General features: G+C 42.8%; 2 protein-coding genes and 1 long non-coding RNA gene across 5 annotated transcripts in view; 2 read left to right on the forward strand and 1 right to left on the reverse strand.

Annotated features, from left to right (window-relative positions):
• The first annotated feature begins 615 nt into the window (after positions 1-615).
• glipr1b (GLI pathogenesis-related 1b) lies at positions 616-8,983 on the forward strand. 2 transcript variants are annotated; one of them, XM_048256441.1, is made up of 7 exons: positions 616-694; positions 1,146-1,252; positions 3,844-4,092; positions 4,562-4,677; positions 5,732-5,820; positions 7,845-7,871; positions 8,008-8,983. In XM_048256441.1, exons 2-7 carry the CDS (start codon positions 1,241-1,243, stop codon positions 8,133-8,135), a joined length of 621 nt encoding a protein of 206 aa, XP_048112398.1. In that variant the 5' UTR covers positions 616-694; positions 1,146-1,240; the 3' UTR covers positions 8,136-8,983. The 2 variants fall into 2 exon arrangements, with proteins under 2 accessions (XP_048112398.1, XP_048112397.1); XM_048256440.1 differs by lacking the exon at positions 616-694 and having other exon boundaries at positions 1,007-1,252.
• Positions 8,984-9,394: 411 nt separating this feature from the next.
• LOC125303001 lies at positions 9,395-13,819 on the reverse strand. 2 transcript variants are annotated; one of them, XR_007195000.1, is made up of 5 exons: positions 13,251-13,819; positions 12,434-12,532; positions 12,131-12,259; positions 10,406-10,544; positions 9,395-10,114 (listed from the first exon to the last, which is right to left on the reverse strand). It is a non-coding gene; the product is annotated as an uncharacterized LOC125303001 (long non-coding RNA). The 2 variants fall into 2 exon arrangements; XR_007194999.1 differs by lacking the exon at positions 12,434-12,532.
• si:dkey-30c15.17 (crystal protein) overlaps positions 12,468-22,910 on the forward strand; it is a 29,161-nt gene continuing 18,718 nt past the window's right edge. Inside the window, exon 1 of the mRNA XM_048256439.1 lies at positions 12,468-12,712. The gene's annotated coding sequence lies outside the window, so the exon portion shown is untranslated. The remainder of the gene's footprint in view (positions 12,713-22,910) is intronic.

Below are 22,910 nucleotides of genomic sequence, written 5' to 3' on the forward strand. Positions count from 1 at the left end.
TTCATTGACAATAAACTCTCAGATTTTTCTAGTTTGCATAATGTAGCCATATCTGCAATAGGCCTATCACTCAGAAAAAAACAATAATTTTGTTGTAGGGCCTAAGATGTTAGTTCAGTGTTCATGTTTTGAATGTGTCAAATGTAGGCCTAGCCCTTGATAGCCTATCATGTTTATTTATTTATTTGCAAAAGTGTGTTTTCAGAATTTCAAACTTAGCAGACAATGCTTTTGTCACTTTTTCTGACAGCATTTTTTCTGAGACCTGATTCCTTAGAGATGTTTTTCTGAGGCAGTTTGGTTTGAAGCAGTTTTATCTGAGGATGACAGAGGTTTTTCTGAAGCTGAGGCAGTTTTGTCTGAAGATGACAGAGGTTTTTCCGAGTCTGACATCTGAGTCTGGTTTTTCTGACGCTGAGGCAGTTTTGTCTGAAGATGACCAATGTTTTTCTGAGTCTGACACCTGAGTCTGAGGATGTCCTAAAATGAACACCGTACAAGTCTGGTTTGTTTGTCCGAGTTTTCACACGGTAACAATGGGGGGCGGAGCTTAGCGACAGGTCAATTAGGGAAAAAAATGACTGCAGCCACATTGACTCATTGAGAGCAAAGAAGCTGGAAGATTGCAGGATAAAGGGCATAAAGTACCAGATTTCAGTGGCCTGAGGATAACACTGCAATAAGTGCAGTTACTGTAAGTTGTTTAATTACACACATGAAGACAACATGAATGACTTATATTACACATAGAATCCATGACATTAGGCTGTAGGCCTAGCCTTCACAGGCTAGCTACTTGTTTCACTTCTTTCTTAAATGTAATATTTCCCAGGTCATTTCACACACACTTACCAGAAACAGAGTGAAAAAGAGAGTGAGACTGTGTCTGTGTGTGTGTGTGTGTGTGTGTGTAAGAGAGAGAGAGAGAAAGAGAGTATTTGTGTGTGCATGTGTGTGTTACTGATGGGTGGACCTGTGGCAGTGGCATGTGTGCCTAGGGGTGTGTGTGTGTGTGATGCATGGGTCAGTAGTAGTACTCTCGGGTGGAGGTGTATCAGTGTTGATCTGATTCTCAGTAGCCATGGGTGTTCTGTGTCCTGCTCTGCTCGTGTCCCTCTCAGCTCGTCTCCTCCTTGCCTCCTCAGGAGGGCTGCCCGGCATCACCGACCCCCAGTTCATCCAGGACTGTGTGAAATTCCACAACACTCATCGCTCGCAAGCGCAGCCCTCGGCCAAAAACATGCTGCGCATGGTAAGACACACTCCGCTCTGCTCTGCATCTGTGTATTTGCTCTCGCACCTCTCCCCTTTAGCCTGGGTTTAACACCTCTGGGTTTAACACCTCTGTATGTTATGATTTTTGGACTTCTGTATGTTTTGTTTTGTTTCTTTAAGTTTCGTTCTGATGCGTAAAGTGTTTTGAGGTTTTTTTCTCTTTTGCTAATGGGACAGATAGTAATTCTCAAGAGGGGACATTCTGTTCTTTTCCCTTCTATGTCTGTCTCTGTGTATGTTTGTTTATTTTTCTTTCTGCTTGTGTTTACAACTTGACATGTTATCTGATGTAAGATATCTTTGCAGTACGAAGTATGTGTGTGTGTCTGTGTGTGTGTGTGTTTAGTCTGGTTGTATTCATATATAAGTATTAAGCAACTGAAAGTAATAATTCACTGACAAATCTCATAAAATGAATAAATCCAGTCTATTTTGATTTGGTAATTTCCTGTGGGTTATGACAGCGATAGTGGGGCATGAAGTATCGGGTGTGTCAGGATGATAAGAGGACCTTTAACATTTCCTTATTGAGTCTGTCTATTGAGATTATTATTAGATTTTGAATGGAAACTTTCACCCTTTGAATAGATTTTTTTTGGCCCATTGTTGTACCTATGCATTTCACTGGGAGAGCTTACTTGGTGAGAGAGGGATGCTATTTTTTGCCTGGGTGGGATTTCCTGAAGGGCTCTCCTGGACTCTTACATCACAGAAAAAATGCATCAAAGAGTTTCACTGAAACTTTCCATTCTGCTATTCTTGATGTGAAATATCTTAAATGATCTTACCTGAACCGTATGATCTTACCTGAACTTTACAACCCCAATTGCAAAAAAGTTGGGACGTTGTGTAAAATACAAATAAAAAGAGAATGTGATAATATACAAATCTCGTAAACCCATGTTTAGCTGCAAAAAGGAAACAACATGCACATCAAATGTTTAAAATGACAAATGTGACTATTTCATGGACAATATGAGCACATTTTGAATTTGATGCCAGCAACAGGTCTCCAAAAGTTGGGACGGGGGCAACAAATGACTGGAACAGTTAATGATAAATACAACTAAAGGAGGAACATTTCGTAGCAGTAAAATTAAACTTAAATTGGTACATTAAACTCTTACCAAATCATTTCAAAACTGTAGCAATCTTGTAAACTATAAGGTTTTAAATCCAGTTGTTTACTCATTTCCAAAGAAATACACGCCCATGCCGGATTAGCGATTGTATTTGCGTGCCTGTGTTTTAGAGACAATTGGAAATGGGCTTCAATGGCCTTTTGGCCAGACTGACCTAAGGAAATCACAAATTTGCTGAAAGGTTGTATGGGTATTCCCAGACTACTGCAGTACATAATGTCATTAAAATATGCAGAGAATCCAGAGAGATCCTTATAAACAAGAGACCGGGCAGAAATGCAAGGGATGGCTGTGGTCTTTGGGACCTCAGATGGCACTGCATTAAAACCAGACCTGTTTCTGTAAAGAAAATCCTTGTATGGACTCAGTAATACCTCCAATATCCTTTGTCTATGAGTAGTTGGATGCCCCATTCACAAATGCTAGTGTAAACTGTACCATGCAAAAGAAAAAAAATGTATTTAAACATGATACAGAAATGCCACCGTCTTATCTGGGCCTTAGCTTGTTTAAAATGGAATGTGGGAAAGAGTCTTGTGGTTGGACCAATCAAAATGTGTGATTCCTTTTGGAAATCATGGACTCCTGGGCGAAGGAGGAGAGGGACTATCCAACTGTCCAACTTGTTGCTCATTTCAAAACTCAGCATCTGTAATGAAGTCCATTAGTAGTATGGACATCTTTCACATCTGGCAAGGCTCTAATAATTCTGAATGATGTACACAGGTTTTGAGCAGCATATCCAGAACATGTATTTTTCAGGGAAGACCTTGAATATTTCAGGAGAACAATGCCAAACTACATTCTGCACATATTATGAATATGGCTTCATAATAGAAGGTGCTATAGGAGCTAAGACTTGTCACTCTGGGTGCATTATGGTTAAGAAGACTGTTGAACAATAGAAATCCTAAAACATGCTAAAATGGGTTGACATTTAATTCTCAACGTCTTTCCCAACTCTAGCAGCTGGTCTTCTCAGTTCTCATTTACAGGACGTTGTTCAATTATGAGGTGGAGCAACACATTGGCAAAAATGCCCCTGTCCCAACTTTTTTGAGAGGTGTTGCTGGCATCAAATTCAAAATGATAAAAAAACTTATATTTTCCAAAAAACACTATATTTTTTCTCCTTCAACAGTTGTTATGTTGTCTCAATTAAATAGAGGGGTAACATGATTTGTAATTCATACCATTCTGTTTTATTACATTTTACACAGCATCCCAACTTTTTCAGAATTGAGGTTGCATGTTGGCCAGCTATTGTCAGGTATTGTCAAGTAGATCATACTGTATCTTTCTGGTGGTTTAGAAGTCATAACAGGAAATGTTTTTTTTTTATTCTTAACGTAACAATGTAATCTGTCTCCTGTTTGACTTTGACTAGTTTATCTCTTTTGGTTTCCCCCCGTTTTTGTTTTCCCAGACGTGGGATGAGGCCTTAGCCAAAAGTGCCAACGCTTGGGCCAAGATGTGTCAGGCATCCCATAATCCTTTGCTGAAGCAGGCTAGGAAGCTGCACCCTGTATTTGGCCGAGTAGGGGAGAACATCTGGGTGGGGTTGCCAGTGAATAAGTTCTCTGTGGAAAAGGCCCTGAACTCATGGAAAGACGAGAGACAATACTACACCCTGCAGACCAACACATGCAGTAAAACATGCGGCCATTACACCCAGGTGAGTTTCTCAGCCCAGCTTTCTCACACGAACACACACACACACACACGCGCACACACACACACACACACACACTAACACGTCTCAGTTCCTACACTGAATCTGAATGAGTTTCACATCCCATGTGTGTACATGAAGTTGTGTATATCTACATCAACATCTACAAGAAATCTTTCATCCCCTCTACAATAACCATCCTGAACAATATAGACGCAGCACAGTCAGTTGCACAGTCAGTCCCTTTATGTGTTTGCATGTTTTAAATGTGATTCTGAGCCTTAAGTCAGAAGAGAAGCTCTGTCACTGTTTGGGACAGACAATAAAGTCTATCTATCTATCTATCTATCTATCTATCTATCTATCTATGTCTATTGTCTCCCTTTGCTTTCTCCTCGCTCTTTCTCTCTCTCTCTCTCTCTATCCCTTCCTGCCTCTGCCTCTCTCTCCTTCCTTATTCTGTCTCTTGCAGTTGATGTGGGCTAAGAGCTATAAGGTGGGCTGTGCAGTACACCACTGTACAGGGGGCATCCATGGCTTCAGTGACAGTCCTAAGGCAGCCATATTTGTGTGCAACTATGGAGACGGGTATGTTCCTCCCAGCTCAACATATAGCCTATGTTTTAAAGGGTTAATGGCATATTTCATACCTTTATATAGCCTATGTTTTAAAGGGTTAATGGCATATTTCATACCTTTATATAGCCTATGTTTTAAAGGGTTAATGGCATATTTCATACCTTTATATAGCCTATGTTTTAAAGGGTTAATGGCATATTTCATACCTTTATATAGCCTATGTTTTAAAGGGTTAATGGCATATTTTATGCCTTTATATAGCCTATGTTTTAAAGGGTTAATGGCATATTTCATGCCTTTAGGCTATGTTTTAAAGGGTTAATGGCATATTTCATGCCTTTATATAGGCTATGTTTTAAAGGTTTAATGGCATATTTCATGCCTTTATATAGGCTATGTTTTAAAGGGTAAATGGCATATTTCATGCCTTTATAGCCTATGTTTTAAAGGGTAAATGGCATATTTCATGCCTGACAATGGGAAAATATGATACAAATGTAAGTAAGCACATATGGACACATTATCTCTTAAGAGTTGATGATTCATGATTAATACACTGTTTGGAAAAAGAAAAGATATCCGACATTCCTGACGAAGACCTGAGTGGTCAAAACATTATGCGGATATCTTTTCTTTTCTAAGGTCTGATACACTGTTTAACTCATGGATCGCGTGGGGGAATGTAATGAAAGGTTTGAATGTGACTGGGCTCTGCTGGGGAACTGAGGGTGACTGGGTGACTGGGCTCTGTTGGGGAACTGAGGTTGACTGGGCTCTGTTGGGGAACTGAGGTTGACTGCTGGGCTCTGTTGGGGAACTGAGGTTAACTGGGTGACTGGGCTCTGTTGGGGAACTGAGGTTGACTGGGCTCTGTTGGGGAACTGAGGTTGACTGCTGGGCTCTGTTGGGGAACTGAGGTTGACTGGGCTCTGTTGGGGAACTGAGGTTGACTGCTGGGCTCTGTTGGGGAACTGAGGTTGACTGGGCTCTGTTAGGGAACTGAGGTTGACTGCTGGGCTCTGTTGGGGAACTGAGGTTGACTGCTGGGCTCTGTTGCTTACAGTGGGAATGTGGGAGGAGTCATCCCTTACAGCGAAGGACCATCATGTGCTGACTGCCCTGAGGGAGATCACTGTGAATCCCAACTCTGCAGTAAGAAACACACACACGTGTAACGGAGGCAGACTGAGCTAGCATGCTAGTCGCCCGTGTAAATCCTCACAGCCCTAACCTTTAAGAACGCTTCTAACCACTCAGTGGTTAGAGCGTTCGTCTCCCATGCCGGTGTGTGTGTCAAGGTGGCGGGTTCGAGGCCCGTGAGCGGCGAACGAACCGACCTTGTGACACATGTACGCACACACTCACACACTTACTCATACAGAGTGAGCAAGAGAGAGGCTAAATTCAGATTATACCAATTTTTTAGTGCACTTTTGAGTTGTAAGCAAATTTGACATGTGTTTATGGGTTTTCATCATGGGCAGACTGGCCATCTGGCATACCGGGCATTTTCCCGGTGGGCCGACGCACCTTTTGGGCCGATAGAATAGGCTATATAATTAAATAATTTTGGCCAACGATCGGCCCAAAGGAAGCACAATCAGCGGCTCATTGGTTACATTTCCATATTGACACTCGACTGATCCAATAACAGCTCACGTCAGGCCCCACCCCTCGCATTTTGGCTCAGAGCCAGGATTCTGTGAGTGCATCAAAAGTTAATCGAAGTTGCCTACACGAAATTGCGGTGGGTGCCAGTAGTGACAATAGTGCAAAAGTAACACCAATGTAGAAGCTACAAAAATACAATATTGCAAGTAGGCTAGCATATGTCAGCAACATGTTGAAGTTCGTTGAGTTTGAACGAGGATGTAAGCAAGCATACAGAGCAGAGGGACAGTGAGCAGGTGGTGGAGCCTAGTTGAGGCTATGATATAAGAACTCAGTGGTGGAGCAGGTAGGCTAAGTGTGACATGCCATGCTGACGATGATGATTATGATGACTCATTAATTGCGATAATGTAATGATATGGTAATGACAACATAGTAAGGCCGTGCTGTGATTATAATAACAAATAGCGCAACTTAAATGTTCTAAATTAATTATTTGCAAACCCGGACAGCAAAAGAGTGTCAAATCGATATTAATTGTTGGTCAGATTGATCAGTTTCCGTCAGACGCCCAAAATTCAACATCGATGGCATGAGTGGTGGTTGGTCTCTTTAAGTAGAGCGTCGAAAGAGTTCTATCTTGGAAGGGTTAATTATCATGGTAAAGATGGGCTAAAAGACTGTAGACTGACGGAAGGGCTACAAAACATCAAGTCATATTCATGCACAAGCCAACTAAGCTATAACAGTGACCTATACGATAGGCTACTGGAAGACATTAAAGATAATTAGTAGCCTACAGGAATAAAATATTTAAAATACAAAATAAAATAACAGCCCTGTTTATTTCAGTTGCCCTAGTGATTAATGTCTACGACAATCAAGAAATGTAGCTCCTTACACATAGGCTTCAGTAACTGTTTGGTGCTGCTGTCAGTTGAGCATTTTATAGTTTAAATGTAGCCTATTGAATAATTTGAAATGATACTTTGAATTCAAGCAGAAACTCTTTAATAATTGCTTGTATAGCCTACTTGAATATGGAGATCATGTGTGTGATAGCCAATGAGGCCTACATCACTTTCAGTGCAGTTGAAAATATAGGCATATTTAAGGGTAATGCAAAGATTTTGTATTTAATTAGGTGTGCCCGACCGATTTGAGGGCCACTTGGGCCAAATATGCCAGGGCCGATTTTTGGTCCCAGTCCGCCCCTGGTTTTCATGACATGCTTTCTGTAATTCTGTGTTAAAAATTCTTAAAATTTCTCCGACTCACCAATTTGGGATGTAGACATGTACAGCAACTTGCACTTACAGGCCTGTGTGTTTTTATTACTTCTGTGCACAGGCAGGCCTGTGTGTTTTATTACTTCTGTTTTTGTGTGTGTTTATTACTTCTGTACAGCAACTTGCACTTACAGGCCTGTGCTTTTATTACTTCTGTACAGCAACTTGCACTTACAGGCCTGTGTGTTTTTATTACTTCTGTACAGCAACTTGCACTTACAGGCCTGTGTGTTTTTATTACTTCTGGCACAATTTAAATGTCTACTTTTGTTACAGGTAATGCAGCGAGAGATGTAGTCAAAAGTATGTGGAATTGTTTTTCTCTTGTTTACCATGTGTAAAAGGCATATTAATTATTGCATAATTATTGCATAAAGACAGAGTGGAGGTACTACTTTAATACCACTTTAATTTTCTATGTCTTCATGTCTTTCCTCAGCTTATGATTGGTCCCCTGCAGAAACCACCTCAAACTCTTCAGCTGTCAGCCTCTTTCATTGGACGGCTGCTATGAAACAGAGCCAATCACTGGTGATTTTATTCTTAGTCACTGTCTGTAACATGTAAGGCATCATGTGTTTTCATTATATTTTAGTATATTACATTTAATATAACAAAAAAATTCTAAATACATATAATGATGTATGTATGGAAAAATATCAGATTTGTAAAGTTTGAAGTAAAAGTTGTGAGAGGTGGTGTCAGTTTTGGACACATTCTGGGATGATGTGTTTCATACACATACAGTACATAACATAACAGCCATTTAGCCATAACCGGTATTTTTCACAAAATAGTTTTGCTATTAGGTAGTCTATCAGAACATGCCTATTAGGTTTATTATATATCATTTATATAGGATATTAGTCTATCAGAACATGTATATTAGGTTTGTTATATATTATTTATATAGGATATTAGTCTATCAGAACATGGACACACTCAGCACACAGTGAACACACAACAGTGTGTTGAACAGTGAGGTGAAGCACACACTAATCCCAATGCAGTGAGCTGCCTGCTACAGCGGCACTACTGACTGATGCAGCCCTAATCCTCTCAATCAGTCCTTCCTAGCCTTCCTTTGTTTGTTGTGCTACTTTGTCAGCCACTTGCTACTACACCAATCTATCTTTACTCTGAAGATGTTACAGCAATGCTGTATGCTCTTTCAAAAGCCAGTTTGGTGATGTTGAGTACACACGCCCTCTTCAGGCTTGAAATGACCACTGCAGTTTAGGTCATACTGACCATGTGATAATCACACCAGATTTATCACAGCTCTAAATTTATATCATAGACAACAAGAACAAGATGTCTTTATTTTTCAATTGTTTTAACAGTGTTTGTGGAACATAATTCAACATAATTATGAGTATGACATGCAGACTATGAGCTGAATAGAATATCAAAACAGCACCCCTTGAAATGTGTGTTCTTCTAGAGTACCACAATGCGACTAGAAAAGCAAGAATGTCGGATTATATACACACTATGTCAGATTATATCCACACTATGTCAGATTATGTCAGATTATATCCACACTATGTTAGATTATATCCACACTATGTCAGATTATATCCCACTATGTCAGATTATATCCACACTATGTCAGATTATGTCAGATTATATCCACACTATGTTAGATTATATCCACACTATGTCAGATTATATCCACACTATGTCAGATTATATCCCACTATGTCAGATTATATCCACACTATGTCAGATTATATCCACACTATGTCAGATTATATCCCACTATGTCAGATTATATCCACACTATGTCAGATTATATCCACACTATGTTATTATATCCACACTATGTCAGATTATATCCACACTATGTCAGATTATGTCAGATTATATCCACACTATGTTAGATTATATCCACACTATGTCAGATTATATCCACACTATGTCTGATTATATCCACACTATGTCAGATAGGTTTGTATCTGACACACTTTTGTTACGATTCGCTCTCCTGTCCACATTGTATCCGCGTCCCCAGAGTGGATGATAAGCCTCGGAGCAGTGATCTTGGAATGTAGTCATGTGTGCCCCGAGTAAGGCCTTGCGCACTCTAAACGACACAATCCATGGTGGAATTGGTCGACCACCAGACTCCTTGTCTGTAACTGTTTGAGGTCACAGCTCCCAGCACCAGATCCAATGTCTTACAAATGAACATTAGCCACCTGGAAACTGGATTGTGGAGATGTGGAAAATGTCATAAGCCGATGAGAAGCTCTTTCTTTACACTGCTGCAACTACATTACGTTTTTCAATTCAGTTTTGAGCATAATTGCATGCAAAACATACAGACAGAATTAGATAAGTGCCTTCCATTTTCAGTGGATTAGAATGTTTTGTTTTATGTGCATGGTAATGATTTGTTGGTGAAGCGTTTGTAGCGGTGCACTACCAGGCAGGGTTTTCACAAGCGTCTGTAGCGGTGCACTACCAGGTGGCACTCTGGGCAAATGTGCTCCACATCCTTACAGGAGTCCACACAGAGCGGAATGCAAGAACATGGCCAACAACTGAAAGAGAAATATTAAATTACCATCTTTGTATCCTCTCAGCAAGGATGATTGGATGAAGAGTGTGTCTGTTGGCTGTTTGACGATTGTTGCTGTTGTTGTTGATTTAAACTAATAAACTAATAGAATAATGATAAGAGTTACAATACAAACAAAAGAATCCATGTTAATAACAAATGAAAATAAATATGCTGGCAAAAATGGTGATATAATTAGATACCAACCCAACCAACCTACACAGTAAAAAGACAATTTCAAATGGAGTTTCAAAAAGCCCAAGTGAGAACTTACAAGATCATGAAGAGGCCACCACATAGGAACCAGGTCAAAACACCATTTACGTGTCTGGTTTCAGTCACAATGTGGGACTTGCAGTGAGGACACTCAATCCGACCAGGGACATCAGTCAAACTTGGTTGTACCACTAATACTGCTCAAAAACGCAAAACACAAATAAATACCAACAGAAACCTGACTTGTACAAGTTCAAAATAAGTTTCTCCTTTTATGTAAATATAAAAATGAACTGTGTATGTGTAACTCCTTTTCACACTTCACATAGAGGGATGGAGGGATAGAAGGATGGGAGATAAAGAGAAGGAGGGGTAGAGGGATGGGGCAATCAAGCTAACATCTCTTCCACCTCTACCAGTGCCTCCTGGTCATTTTTACGCCAAAAATGCTGGACCCCATCTGAGTCTGTCTGGCCCAAAAGGGTCCAAGAATGTTTGGTGTGAACAGTGACCCATTCAAAAGGGTCCAAGCATGTTTGGTGTGAACAGTGAACCATTCAACCTGCTTTCCCTCACTCTTGCAAAGAAAACACAATCACTCTGGAAAATATCTGGGAAATGTATTGTCTCATGGTTCTAATATGGTATGATATGATAACAATGTATCATCATTAACTATGACCGCCTAGTGCACAAAAAGCACACAGATAAACACATACATGCAGGCACGCACACACACACACACAAACACGCATGTACACACACACCAACACATGCAGAAACACACATAAAGACATACGCACACACATGTAGGCACACACACACTCACATGCACATACACGCACTCATGCGCACGATGCACGCACATCGCACACACATGCACAAGCGAACACACACACACACTCACATGCACGCAAGCGTGATTTATTGTTGTGGAGAGAATGTGCAGCACTGAGTGACATATCTTATCTCAGTCATATCTAGTTAGATGTATTACAGTACAGTAGGTTAGTAGGCCTACACAGCAGGCTTTGATTTTGATGTGGGAATGTGGAATGTTAGGACAGAATGTTTTGAATCCACACCCCAGCAAACACATAACAACACTATGACACTGCTGCTCAATTCACTTTCAGAGGTATATGAGTAGGCTATGTCTGTCTCAATGCTACTTAGCTAATTAGCAAAGAGAAAAGAATTAATCATTTACCCAGCTGTCAACCTTTGCATATATCAAGATTGGCTTTGAGGAAGAGTGATAGCATGCCCCAAACACTACTCTGTGGTCTGTTGAACAAGGCACCATGTTGAAAATGGCCAGAGCTCTCCTTGTAAAGATGTGTTAGTAGCAAATGCAAGCATCCTGGGGTTTTAAGCATCCAGGGGTTTTAGCATCCTTGCTAACACAAATCCACCTCCCAATCTGATATGCTGCAAGTTCACCGGTTTGAGCCTGCAGTCGATGATGCAGGGCTGAATTATTCAAGACCAGAGTGAGATACTGTACTTTATTGTGCTTTCTATGATAAGACATCAAAGCAACAGCCACACATAAAATCTGCAGTAAGGACAACAGTATTATAACAGAGTAACAGTACTCTTTTGATCCCGTGAGGACAACGTGTATTTATTGCACTTCGCTGGACTAACTAAAGGGCTAATTTCAGTCATACAGATCATTTTCTGGACTGGATACATTTACCATGTATTAGCAAATCGATAATTTGGTTTACAGTGTTGTTAGGAACTGCTTGGAGAGGATAATGACACTCTTTGGACTTACCCACTGGTGCTGGTTGGTTCATTCCATATTGGTTCATTCCATGTGGGTTCATTCCATATTGGTTTATTCCATATTGGTTTATTCCATGTTGGTTCACCACATATTGAGGTGGTGGAGGTTGGTCTGGGCCTGTAGCAGGGAGGTAAGGACATACTCGGTATGCAAGCTCAGGGAAGGTAGTACCACCTACCAACAAATCATGTTTAAAAACACAGGAAACCTATACTGGCCATCCCACAACATAAACAGGCTTCATGGAGACACGTCGGCCATAATTGTTTGAGACCTTGAGAAGCAGCTCACCCAGCTGGGCAGGATGTTGTGGAGGTCCAGCCCCATCAGGATTTGTGGCTGAGTCCGCATACGGAGGAGGATTTTTTTCCATAATCTGATAGCTATGAACTGAATAAAAAAAGTTGCTATTCCAAAACAGTAATGAACACTAATGAAAAATGACTATTTCTGCACTTTGTCCAGTACAGGAGTGTGTGTTTGGACAAGAGCCGCATGTTCTACAGGGAGGATAGAACACCCAACTAACACAACAGCAACACGATGGCACTGCTCAACTCATTTGCACAGGTATGAGTAGCCATACGTCTCCATGGTACACCATGGCACTGCTCAACTCATTTGCACAGGTATGAGTAGCCATACATCTCCATGGTACAGCACAGGTATGAGTAGCCATACGTCTCCATGGTACAGCACAGGTATGAGTAGCCATACGTCTTCATGGTACAGCACTTTGGCTGATTAGCCAAGAGCAGTTAATTAATCATTTACCCAGCTGTCAAGAGAACCATTGAACATATTTAAAGATTGGCTTTGAGGAAGAGAGACAACATGGAAATGATAAAGGCAATTGTGAAAAGCTTTCCATTGCGTCGGCCAGTTACCATCTGCGACCATATACAAGCCATCTTAAGTATTGTTTTACTTCTTCTTTTTTTAGAATCATGGCATACTTTTATAGGCCTATAATGTAGAAAACACATTTTGTACAATGTTTTCCTCGCACACTCTGCCTTTCCCTCTTCTACTCAGAATTATCCAAAAGACGCCAGTTATTATCTTGTCATCCTGCTATGAAGGGTCACCCCAGATATTTGATCATTACCTGTACGTGTGGCCGGCCTGCTGCAGTGTGTGGCGAAGTAAGACTGGGTTAGGGCCGACCCAACGCTGCTGCAGTGTGTGGCGAAGTAAGACTGGGTTAGGGCCGACCCAACGCTGCGGCCACTCCTGGGAGAGATGGGTGTGGCTCTCTGAGGGAACAGCTTTACTGTGTTTCACTAGATTACACATAGAGGTTATCATCTGAGGTGCGTTTAAATCTGGCAAACAGTGACAAACGTTCTCTGAACAGTTACATTTGAACGATTTGGTGTAAACATTCCATTGTCACGTAACACTTCGTCCAGCTCATGTCCAGCTCCACTGTATGTTCACAGAGAACTACCTCCTCAGACTGTTTGCGAGTGTTGGCAAATGTTAGCCAAAAACTCAAGGCAAACAAAAACCTGTTTGCAAACGTTCGCGAATGTTCACCTATGTTTGCGAATTTGAACACACCTCTTGTACAGGTGCATCTCAAAAAATGTTTGTTTCAAAAACACTTTCATATAATCTAGCTTCATTAACACTTCCCTTTAGCACTTCAGCAGCGTCTGGGGAGTGGGGAGTGTTTGCAACTCAGGCCACCCCCATTGTGAGAATGCTGTTCATTGACTTCAGCATTCAACACCATCATCTCCTCCAAACTGGTCACCAAACTCAGTGAACTGGGCATCAATACTTCTCTCTGTAACTGGATTCTGGACTTCCTAACCAATGGACCTCAGTTTGTTAGGTTAGATAATCACACCTCCTCAACCATCACCCTGATGTTCCACAGGGATGTGTGCTGAGCTCTCTCCTTTACTCCCTCTTCACCCACGACTGCACACCTGTACATCGGAACACTATTGTCAAGTTTGCAGACGACACTATGGTGATTGGTCTCATCAGCAACAACGATGAGATGGTCCAGCACCTTACATTGTGGTGCACTGACAACAACCTGGCTCTCAACACCAAGAAGACCAAGAGCTCATTGTGGACTTCAGGAAGTCTAAAGCTAGCACACACATCCCCATTCTCATCAACGGCACTGAAGTGGCACGTGTCACCAGCTTCAAGTTTCTGGGTGTCCACATCTCTGAGGACATCTCTTGGACCATCAACAGCTCTACACTGATCAAGAAGGCTCACCAACGTCTCTTCTTTCTAAGGAGACTATAAAGAAAGTCCACCTGTCTCCTCAGATCCTGGTGAACTTCTACCGCTGCACCATCGAGAGCATCCTCACCAACTGTGTCACAATTTGGTATGGCAACTGCTCTGCCCACGACCGGAAAGCACTGCAGAGGGTGGTGAAAACTGCCCAACGCATCATCGGTTCCTCACTCCCCTCCATCGGGGCCTTCTAGGGCAAGTGATGCTTGCGTAAGGCGTGCAGCATCATCAAAGACTCTTCTCACCCCAGCCACAGACTGTTCACCCCACTCCCCTCTGGGAGGCGTTACAGGTCTCTCCGCACCCGAACCAGCAGGTTCAGAGGAAGCTTCTTTCCTGCGGCTGTCACTGAACTCTAGCTCTGCACCCCGGTGACAACCAACCGACTACTGTAAGCCCCTCACTGCCCCTGCCCGCTGCCTCCTTGCCTGTGCCTGTTGAGGACAAGGAGGCCTTCCAACCCCCCCCCCCCCACATTTGTACTACCCTATCCCATCCATAGTGTTCTATCTATTTATTTATTTATATACAAATATACATACTGTAATTACACTTACATATAGCCATTTTCTACTGCTCTTCATACTATTCATCCTGCACATACACTTATTCTTACTACTCTTATAATGGTACTGTTACCACACTGCACATAGCTGTACATTCTGTACATATCTGTCTTTATTTTTCATACTGAATATCTGCATTTATTCTGTTTTCTTATTTTATATTCTGTTAATACACTGCATATTACATAGCCATATCATTCTGCTCTTAAGGTAACTGCTAATACACTGCACATATTTATATTTAATTTATACTACTCTAAACCACCTTCTGTAAATTAACTGTATACTAGTGTCTACACTGCACTATATTTATTGTCCTGTCTATGCACCACCTGCCTATACTTTGTGTATCACATTGCACTTTTCTGCTTTTTTTGCACTTCTGATTAGATGCAAACTGCATTTCGTTGTCTTTGTACTTGTACTCTGCACAATGACAACAAAGTTGAATCTAATCTAATCTAATTAAACCTACGTATAAAGTGACATATTTCAAAACATTTTTTTTGTTGTAATGTTGATTATTCTAATCTTGATGATTGTGGTGTACATCTCATAGAAATCAAAAATCCAGAATATCAAAATATTAGAATAAAGTCAAAACACCCTCAATGGTGTCCTGAGCCTTTAATATCTCAGTCTGTGCAGGGCAATGGATATTTCCCAGATATTTTGGTAGAGCTCCTCATCTATGTACATTTGAAAAACACGGGTGTGTCATGAGCCCTCTCACTCCACCGGGTTACCACCTTAATTGGTTTCCACTATCTTCCACTCTGCTCACCACTCTCTCTACTCAGCCTAACTAGCTCCACCAGTCCCTGCTCTGCTCTGCTCTAATTACTCTGCCAGCTGCGCTGCATTACCCACTAACCTCTCCCAGTATTTAAAGCCCTGTCTTTCAGCTCTCCTTTGTCAGATCGTCTGCAAAGCTCACACCCGAACCTGTTTGCTTTCGCTTCTGGCGCACTCTTTGTTTTGTGACCCCGACCTGCCTGAATCTTGATACTCTTCTGCCCCAGAGAACCAGACCTGCTTTCTGCGTAATCGACTCCTGACTACTCTTCGATCCCGTAACTCTGACCAGCCTTCTGCCTTGCTACTACTACAATTTGATCTCCATTGAACTGTACTTCTGCCTTGTTTCATCCTCGCCCGTTGTGTCTGTGTTCCCCCCAGGACTTCCGGACCACCCACCACCGGGCGCCATAGGGCGACGCTGCCACTGGGGGGACACAGACCCAGCACATTGGACGGAATCCCTGTTATTCCCAGTAACCCCTGGAGCCTTCCTCACTCCCTACTTCCCTTTTCCCTTAAGTTTAATAAACTTTCTGGTGTGACGCAATTGTGGTCCTCTGGTCGTCTGTCTGAACCGTGACAGGGTGAGTTATTTGAACCTTTGCACACTACTGTTTGGCCCATATTCCATTGGCCAATGGAAAAAAGTAATCAGTAATCTGCCTATTCATTTTTATGGCAGCCTTAGCACTGAAGGCCTTGCCCATTAGCTTTTATGACTAACTCATGACTGTATGGCAACTCACACCTCAAACACCATCATTAAGGTTGCTGATGACATCACCATAATCAGCTGTATCACGATGATGAGTCTGCTTACAGAGCAGAGGTGGCAACCCTGACATCCTGATGACAGGACAACAACCTGCTGCTCAACGTCAGCAAAACCAAGGAGTTGATTGTGGACTACAGGAGACTGCAGGAAGAGCACACACCCATCTATATTGGACGCACAGCAGTAGAAAGAGTCAGCTGCTTCAGATTCCCTGGAATTAACATCAGTGAGGATCTCAGCTGGTCACACCATATAGGTATGGTCACAAAGTCAGCAAGACAGCGACTCTTCTTTCTTCGGCGGCTGAGGAAGTTTGGTATGGACGGTGAAATACTGACCAACTTCTACCACTGTACCATTGAGAGCATCCTGACCGGCAACATCACAGCATGGTATGGTAACAGCACCGCTCATGTACCATTGAGAGCATCCTGACCGGCAACATTACAGCATGGTATGGGAACAGCACCGCTCATGTACCATTGAGAGCATCCTGACCGGCAACATTACAGCATGGTATGGTAACAGCACCGCTCATGATCGCAAAGCTCTGCAAAGGGTGGTCAGGTCAGCGCAACGCATCACAAGGAGTTACCAACTATCCAGGACCTTTACAGCCAGCGCTGCAGGAGAAAGACCAAGCGAATTCTTGCTGACCCCAGTCATCCCAGCCACAGTGTCTTCACCCTCCTACCATCTGGTAGAAGGTAGACTTGTACCAGCAGATACAGAGACAGCTTCTTTCCACAAGCCACCAGGATGCTGAACTGTAATTCTCTTCCCCATAGCTAATCAACCTCAAACCTCAGAACCCCCACCCAGACACAAAACATACCCCCTGTAGTATATTGTAGGAATGATCTGTAGATTGTGTATCGATTAGTTGGCACCTAGAGGCTGTATCAGGGATTGATATGTAAGGCTGGCTCTGGTGTCAGGGCATGAGTTCGGGAGACAATAAAAGTCACATACACAGTGTTCACCATACGTTGGACTCCAAGGGTTTTATTCTTAACATAAGGACACAACATGGTGTCAGAAGTGGTGTTTTCTTCATCCACGAACTTCACCAGCTGTGGAAATGTAAAAACTGTTGAGTTTGAGTTTGGACCAGTTCAAGCCCCCTGCACCGCTCGTGCTCACCGGCAATTTAAGTGAAAACGAAAAGCTGATAAGAGGTGACTATAATGAACTTGTTGTTTACCTGCCTGATGCTGAGTCTGCTGCAAAGGTTAGAAGAGAATGTTCAAAAATATTGAGAAATGGAGTTTTGACTTATAAAGCAGTTTTGATATTTAAAATTGCAGTTTGGGCAGCAAATGAAAGAGGTGCTTGCCTAAATGTTAAGAGAAATGGACTTGACTTATAAAGCAGTTGATATTTGCAGAGCAGCAGAAGCTGCTAAATCTCAAATGCGTGTAATGGGAACAGCGCAGCCAGAACCATCAGTGGAGGCACTACGCAAGGTGATGGCTAGCTCTGAGAGAAAGAAAGCATACATAAACGGAAAGTCAAGACCACCGGATAAAGTACAAGCAGCCAGTCCAAATGCATGCAGGAATTGCGGCGGGACACATAAACCACGACAATGCCCAGCTTTTGGCGTCATATGCCATAATTGTAGCAGAAGAAATCACTTCGCCAAAGTGTGTACCTCATCTCAAGACAAGTCAGGCGCTGTGAGAGGTGTGAATGACCTTGACAGAGAGGTTGAATCTCTTTTCATAGGCACTATGTCCTGTGTAGGATCAAACCACACGGCTCAGCAGGGTGACAATGCATGGTATACCACAGCCAACATAAATAACACTGTTAAGTTTAAACTGGACACTGATGCTGATGCAAATGTGCTACCGCTGAACATGTTTCAGAAGATTCCAGGTCCCAATCATCTGAAGCCCACCCAAGTAGTTCTCGTAGCTTATGGAGGAACACGCCTGAAACCAGAATGTACTGTGAGTTTCACCTGTGAAACGGCCAGGACAAAGTCAAATCTACAGTTCTTTGTCACCAAGCACTCCTCCACTCCGATCCTAGGCAGAGAAGCATGCGAGAAGCTGCGACTGGTAAAGAGAATGGAGATGATTGCAGTGAAGGCACCAGCCACGAAAGAGGAGTTGGTGGAGGCCTATCCGTCCGTCTTCAGTGGCCTGGGCCAGTTTCCAGGGGTGCATCACATTCACACTGACCCCGATGTGACCCCAGTTGTACACGGCTGTAGAAGAATTCCCATTGCTGTCATGGACAGATTGAAAACAACACTGCAAGACCTTATTGACAGAGAAGTCATAGAACCTGTGACAGAGCCCACAGAGTGGGTAAATAGCCTTGTCATCACAGAGAAGAAAATCGGGTCTCTGAGGGTGTGTCTGGACCCTCGTGATCTGAATGAGGCAATTAAGAGGCAGCACTTCTCAATACCCACCCCAGAGGAGGTCCTGTACAGGTTGTCAGGGAAATCCATTTTCACCATCTTAGATGAAAAGGATGGATATTGGCAAGTGAGACTTGACAAGCCGTCATCAATGTTGTGCACATTCAGTACACCATGGGGCAGGTTTCGTTTTAAGAGACTTCCCTTTGGCATTAAGTCTGCCAGCGAGGTTTTCCAACAGAAAAATTGTGAGACATTTGGAAATATCGATGGAGTGCATATAATTGTAGACGATATGATAATCGCCGCTGCGTCTGAGGAAGAGCATGACGCTATCCTACGGAAAGTCATGGACACTGCACAAAGAGCGAATTATCAAATTCAACCAAGAAAAGATTCAGTACAAGGTGGACTCAGTCAGATACATGGGGCATGTCGTCACTGCCAAAGGTGTGAAACCTAACGAATCCAAGGTGTTGGCCATCAAGAACATGCCACAGCCTGAGGACAAGAAAGGGCTGCAGAGGTTACTGGGAATGACAAGGTATCTCTCCCAGTATATCCCAAACGAGGCCATCATAACCAGCCCACTCAGGCAGTTGTTGAGAAAGGATGCTGCTTGGCACTGGGATCATGAACACAATGCTGCACTGGACAAGCTTAAATCCGCTTTCATGCAGGCCCCAGTGCTCCGGTTCTATGATCAGACCAAGCCACTTACCATACAATGCGATGCATCAAAAGATGGGCTTGGCGCCTGTCTGCTTCAGGAAGGTAGGCCACTGTCTTATGCTTCACGAGCACTTACAGAATCTGAGAAGAATGATGCTCAGAAAGAGAAAGAGCTGCTGGCAATAGCTTTTGCAACGAAACGCTTCCACCAGTATGTTTATGGCAACACAGTGTCTGTCCAATCAGATCACAAACTGCTTGAAGTAATTTTCAGGAAGCATCTGAGCAAGGCACCAGCACGGCTACAGCGCATGTTATTGCAGCTCCAACGCTATGATCTGAAGATAACCTACACTTCAGGCAAGGACATGCACGTTGCTGATACCCTGTCCCGTGCTGTTGTGTCTGACTGTAAAGATGACGCGAAAGAGGATCTGTTTGAGGAGAGAGTGGTCCACGCAATGGCAGCCACAGCTGCATTGGACACAGACACTCTCACAATGCTGAAGGAAGCCACATCTAGAGACAATGTACTGCAACAGGTACTGGAAATACACCACAAAGGCTGGCCTAGAAGACGAAGCAGTCTCGCCACCAATCTACACCAGTACAAAAATTCCATCAGCATCAGGGATGCAGCCTATGCAAAATTCCATCAGCATCAGGGATGGCATACTGATGACTGGTGATAGGATTGTGATTCCTCAGAGTGCGAGGCAGATGATGCTTGACAGACTGCACCTTGCACATCAAGGGATCCAGCGGATAAAAGCGCAGGCAAGAAAAGTGATGTACTGGCCAGGGATGACACATGGTGGAAAGCTGTGCTCCATGTCAACAGCTCCAGCCACATAATCATAAAGAGCCTCTGATTTCACATGAGGTACCTGAGTTGCCATGGCTGAAAATTGGGGCTGATATCTTGGAGCTTCATGGACAGTCATACCTTGTGATGGTGGATTATTTGTCCAAATACCCAGAGGTGCTCCACCTACCTGACAAAACTGCCAACACAGTTATACGCAAGATGAAAGCAGTCTTCACCAGACACGGAATTCCGAAAGAGCTGGTAAGCGACCATGTTCATCTGAGGAGAATCCACCCCAGTCTGCGGAGAGAAGATAATGCTGAGCTGCTGGAGGAACCAGTGAATTCACAAAAAGAGGATTCCGGGTCACAGGCCATGCAAGACCAGGGCACACCCGCCTGTGAAGACAACAGTCCTACTCCAGCTACTCCCATCTGCAGCACCAGAAGTGGGAGACACGTAAAGCTTCCTACAAAGTTCAGAGACTTCGAGTTGAGCTAAAGCTGAAGTTTAGCCCACTGATGAGTCAAGTTCAGGCTCTGTGTGTATATGTGTGGGAGTTTTCTGAGTTGTGTTTGACTTTGTTTTGATATTCAACAGAATGACAGCTGTGGAGAAGGTGAGATTGGAATTATGTAATTTGTTTAAAAGGATATGTTTTGAGCAATGTAAGGAGATCATTTAACTGTCTATAACAGATGTCAGTTCAGGTTCAGTTATTAAGTCAAAGATGACTCTCATGCTTAAAAAGGGAGGATGTAGTAGAGTTAGAGGCAGCTGTGGCCCACTGGTTAGCACTCTGGACTTGTATGGTATGGTAGCGCCGCTGTGGTTGCAGGCAGCTCACTGCGCCGGGATTAGTGTGTGCTTCACCTCACTGTGTGCTGTGTTTCACTAATTCACGGATTGGGTTAAATGCAGAGACCAAATTTCCCTCACGGGATCAAAAGAGTATATATACTTATACTTAATACTTAGTATATTGTAGGAATGATCTGTAGATCGTGTATCGATTAGTTGGCACCTAGAGGCTGTATCAGGGATTGATATGTAAGGCTGGCTCTGGTGTCAGGGCATGAGTTCGGGAGACAATAAAAGTCACATACACAGTGTTCACCATACTTTGGACTCCAAGGGTTTTATTCTTAACATAAGGACACAACACCCCCTCTCCACACACATACACACCATTTCATCATTCCCCTTTTCATCCCCCACCCCCCACACACACACAAAATACACCTTCTTAATTACTACTTTTAATTTACTCTTTTAAGTTGAGCTGGCTCTTTAAGTACAAGACAATAAAACTACTTGAACTTTATGTGTTTTTCCAGATAACACTCTGTGTAAGTGAAAAATCATGGAATATATGACTCAAGATAATTGTTTTCATATGTCAGCATAACAGACAAAATATTCCCCTTTCTACCTTAAACTGCAATGACATCATCAGGGCTCTCAAGTGTCACGCATTGAGCGTGACAGTCACTCATTTCAGTCTTTTGTCACACTCTCCCGCCACACATTGTATTTCTCACGCAGAAAAACTATTTATCTATTTAATATGCTCGCGGCAGCCCAAAATGTCTCTGGCGTCATCTCACTATGGAACCGGCAGGAATCAAGCTGCGTCCTCCCCTGGAGTTGAGCCTGCCACTTATCAGCCAATCAAAAATAACGAGAGGGGCTACACAATAGCCAATCAGAAAATAACTGTATTGTATCTGGGTAATGCTGCTTTCGAGATGTCTCGTAAATCAGGGGTCCCCAACCTTTTATGTACCATGGACCGGTTTGATTCCCATTTTTTTTCCATGGACCGGTGGTGGTGGGGGGTTCCGGGGATTCCATGTTCCGTGTTGTGCATGCATTACTTGAAAAGAACTAGCTCGTATGAACAGTAACTAGCTAGTATGAACAGTAAAGGTAACGAACTCTTAAAAATGTGAAAATTGAACAATATGAACTATGAAAATTGAACAACTTAAAGCTACATCTATCATGTGTGAACATGCTTAACAAAATATGGTAACAAAACATGGGAACTAAACGTGCATTACGAATATAATCATTGGGAGCCCTGTGCATGTTTCCCTGCAACAAGAAGGTTCCATCTGGGGGTGATGGAAGACAGTGACACCCTCAGTGTGTTTGAAATGTCCAGTCGATTGTGCAATTTGGTCTAAGTTGCAGTCATTGCCGAAAACCTGGCCTCGCATAGATACGTGGTGGGAAATGGTAAAACGTTTTCAGCGCTTTTCTCGGGATATTCTGCTTTGGTTTTCATCCAAAAACCCGCCAGAGAGGTTTCCTCATAGCCTACACACTCTTAAGACCACCGTCATTTGTAATTTCGATCAACTGCTCTTCCTCCCAAGCGCTGACAAGTTAGGACTATTCGATATTGACAAATGGGTTCGGGACCCACTCATTGGTTTGCCGTGGATCTTTGGAGGATGGGAAGTAACGCTCAAACTCATTTGAAAGCGCAACAAGGTGATCAC

The sequence above is a fragment of the Alosa alosa genome, chromosome 11 (assembly GCF_017589495.1).
Source record: "Alosa alosa isolate M-15738 ecotype Scorff River chromosome 11, AALO_Geno_1.1, whole genome shotgun sequence".
NCBI lineage: Eukaryota > Metazoa > Chordata > Actinopteri > Clupeiformes > Clupeidae > Alosa > Alosa alosa.

What these genes read in the sequence shown, in the direction of transcription:
- glipr1b (XM_048256440.1), top strand. Translation starts at nt 1,082, where the DNA reads ATGGGTGTTCTGTGTCCTGCTCTGCTCGTGTCCCTCTCAGCTCGTCTC. An exon ending in CTGTGAATCCCAACTCTGCA is followed by an intron (nt 5,821 to 7,844) that starts GTAAGAAACACA and finishes CTTTTGTTACAG; the next exon opens with GTAATGCAGCGAGAGATGTA. An exon ending in AGCGAGAGATGTAGTCAAAA is followed by an intron (nt 7,872 to 8,007) that starts GTATGTGGAATT and finishes GTCTTTCCTCAG; the next exon opens with CTTATGATTGGTCCCCTGCA.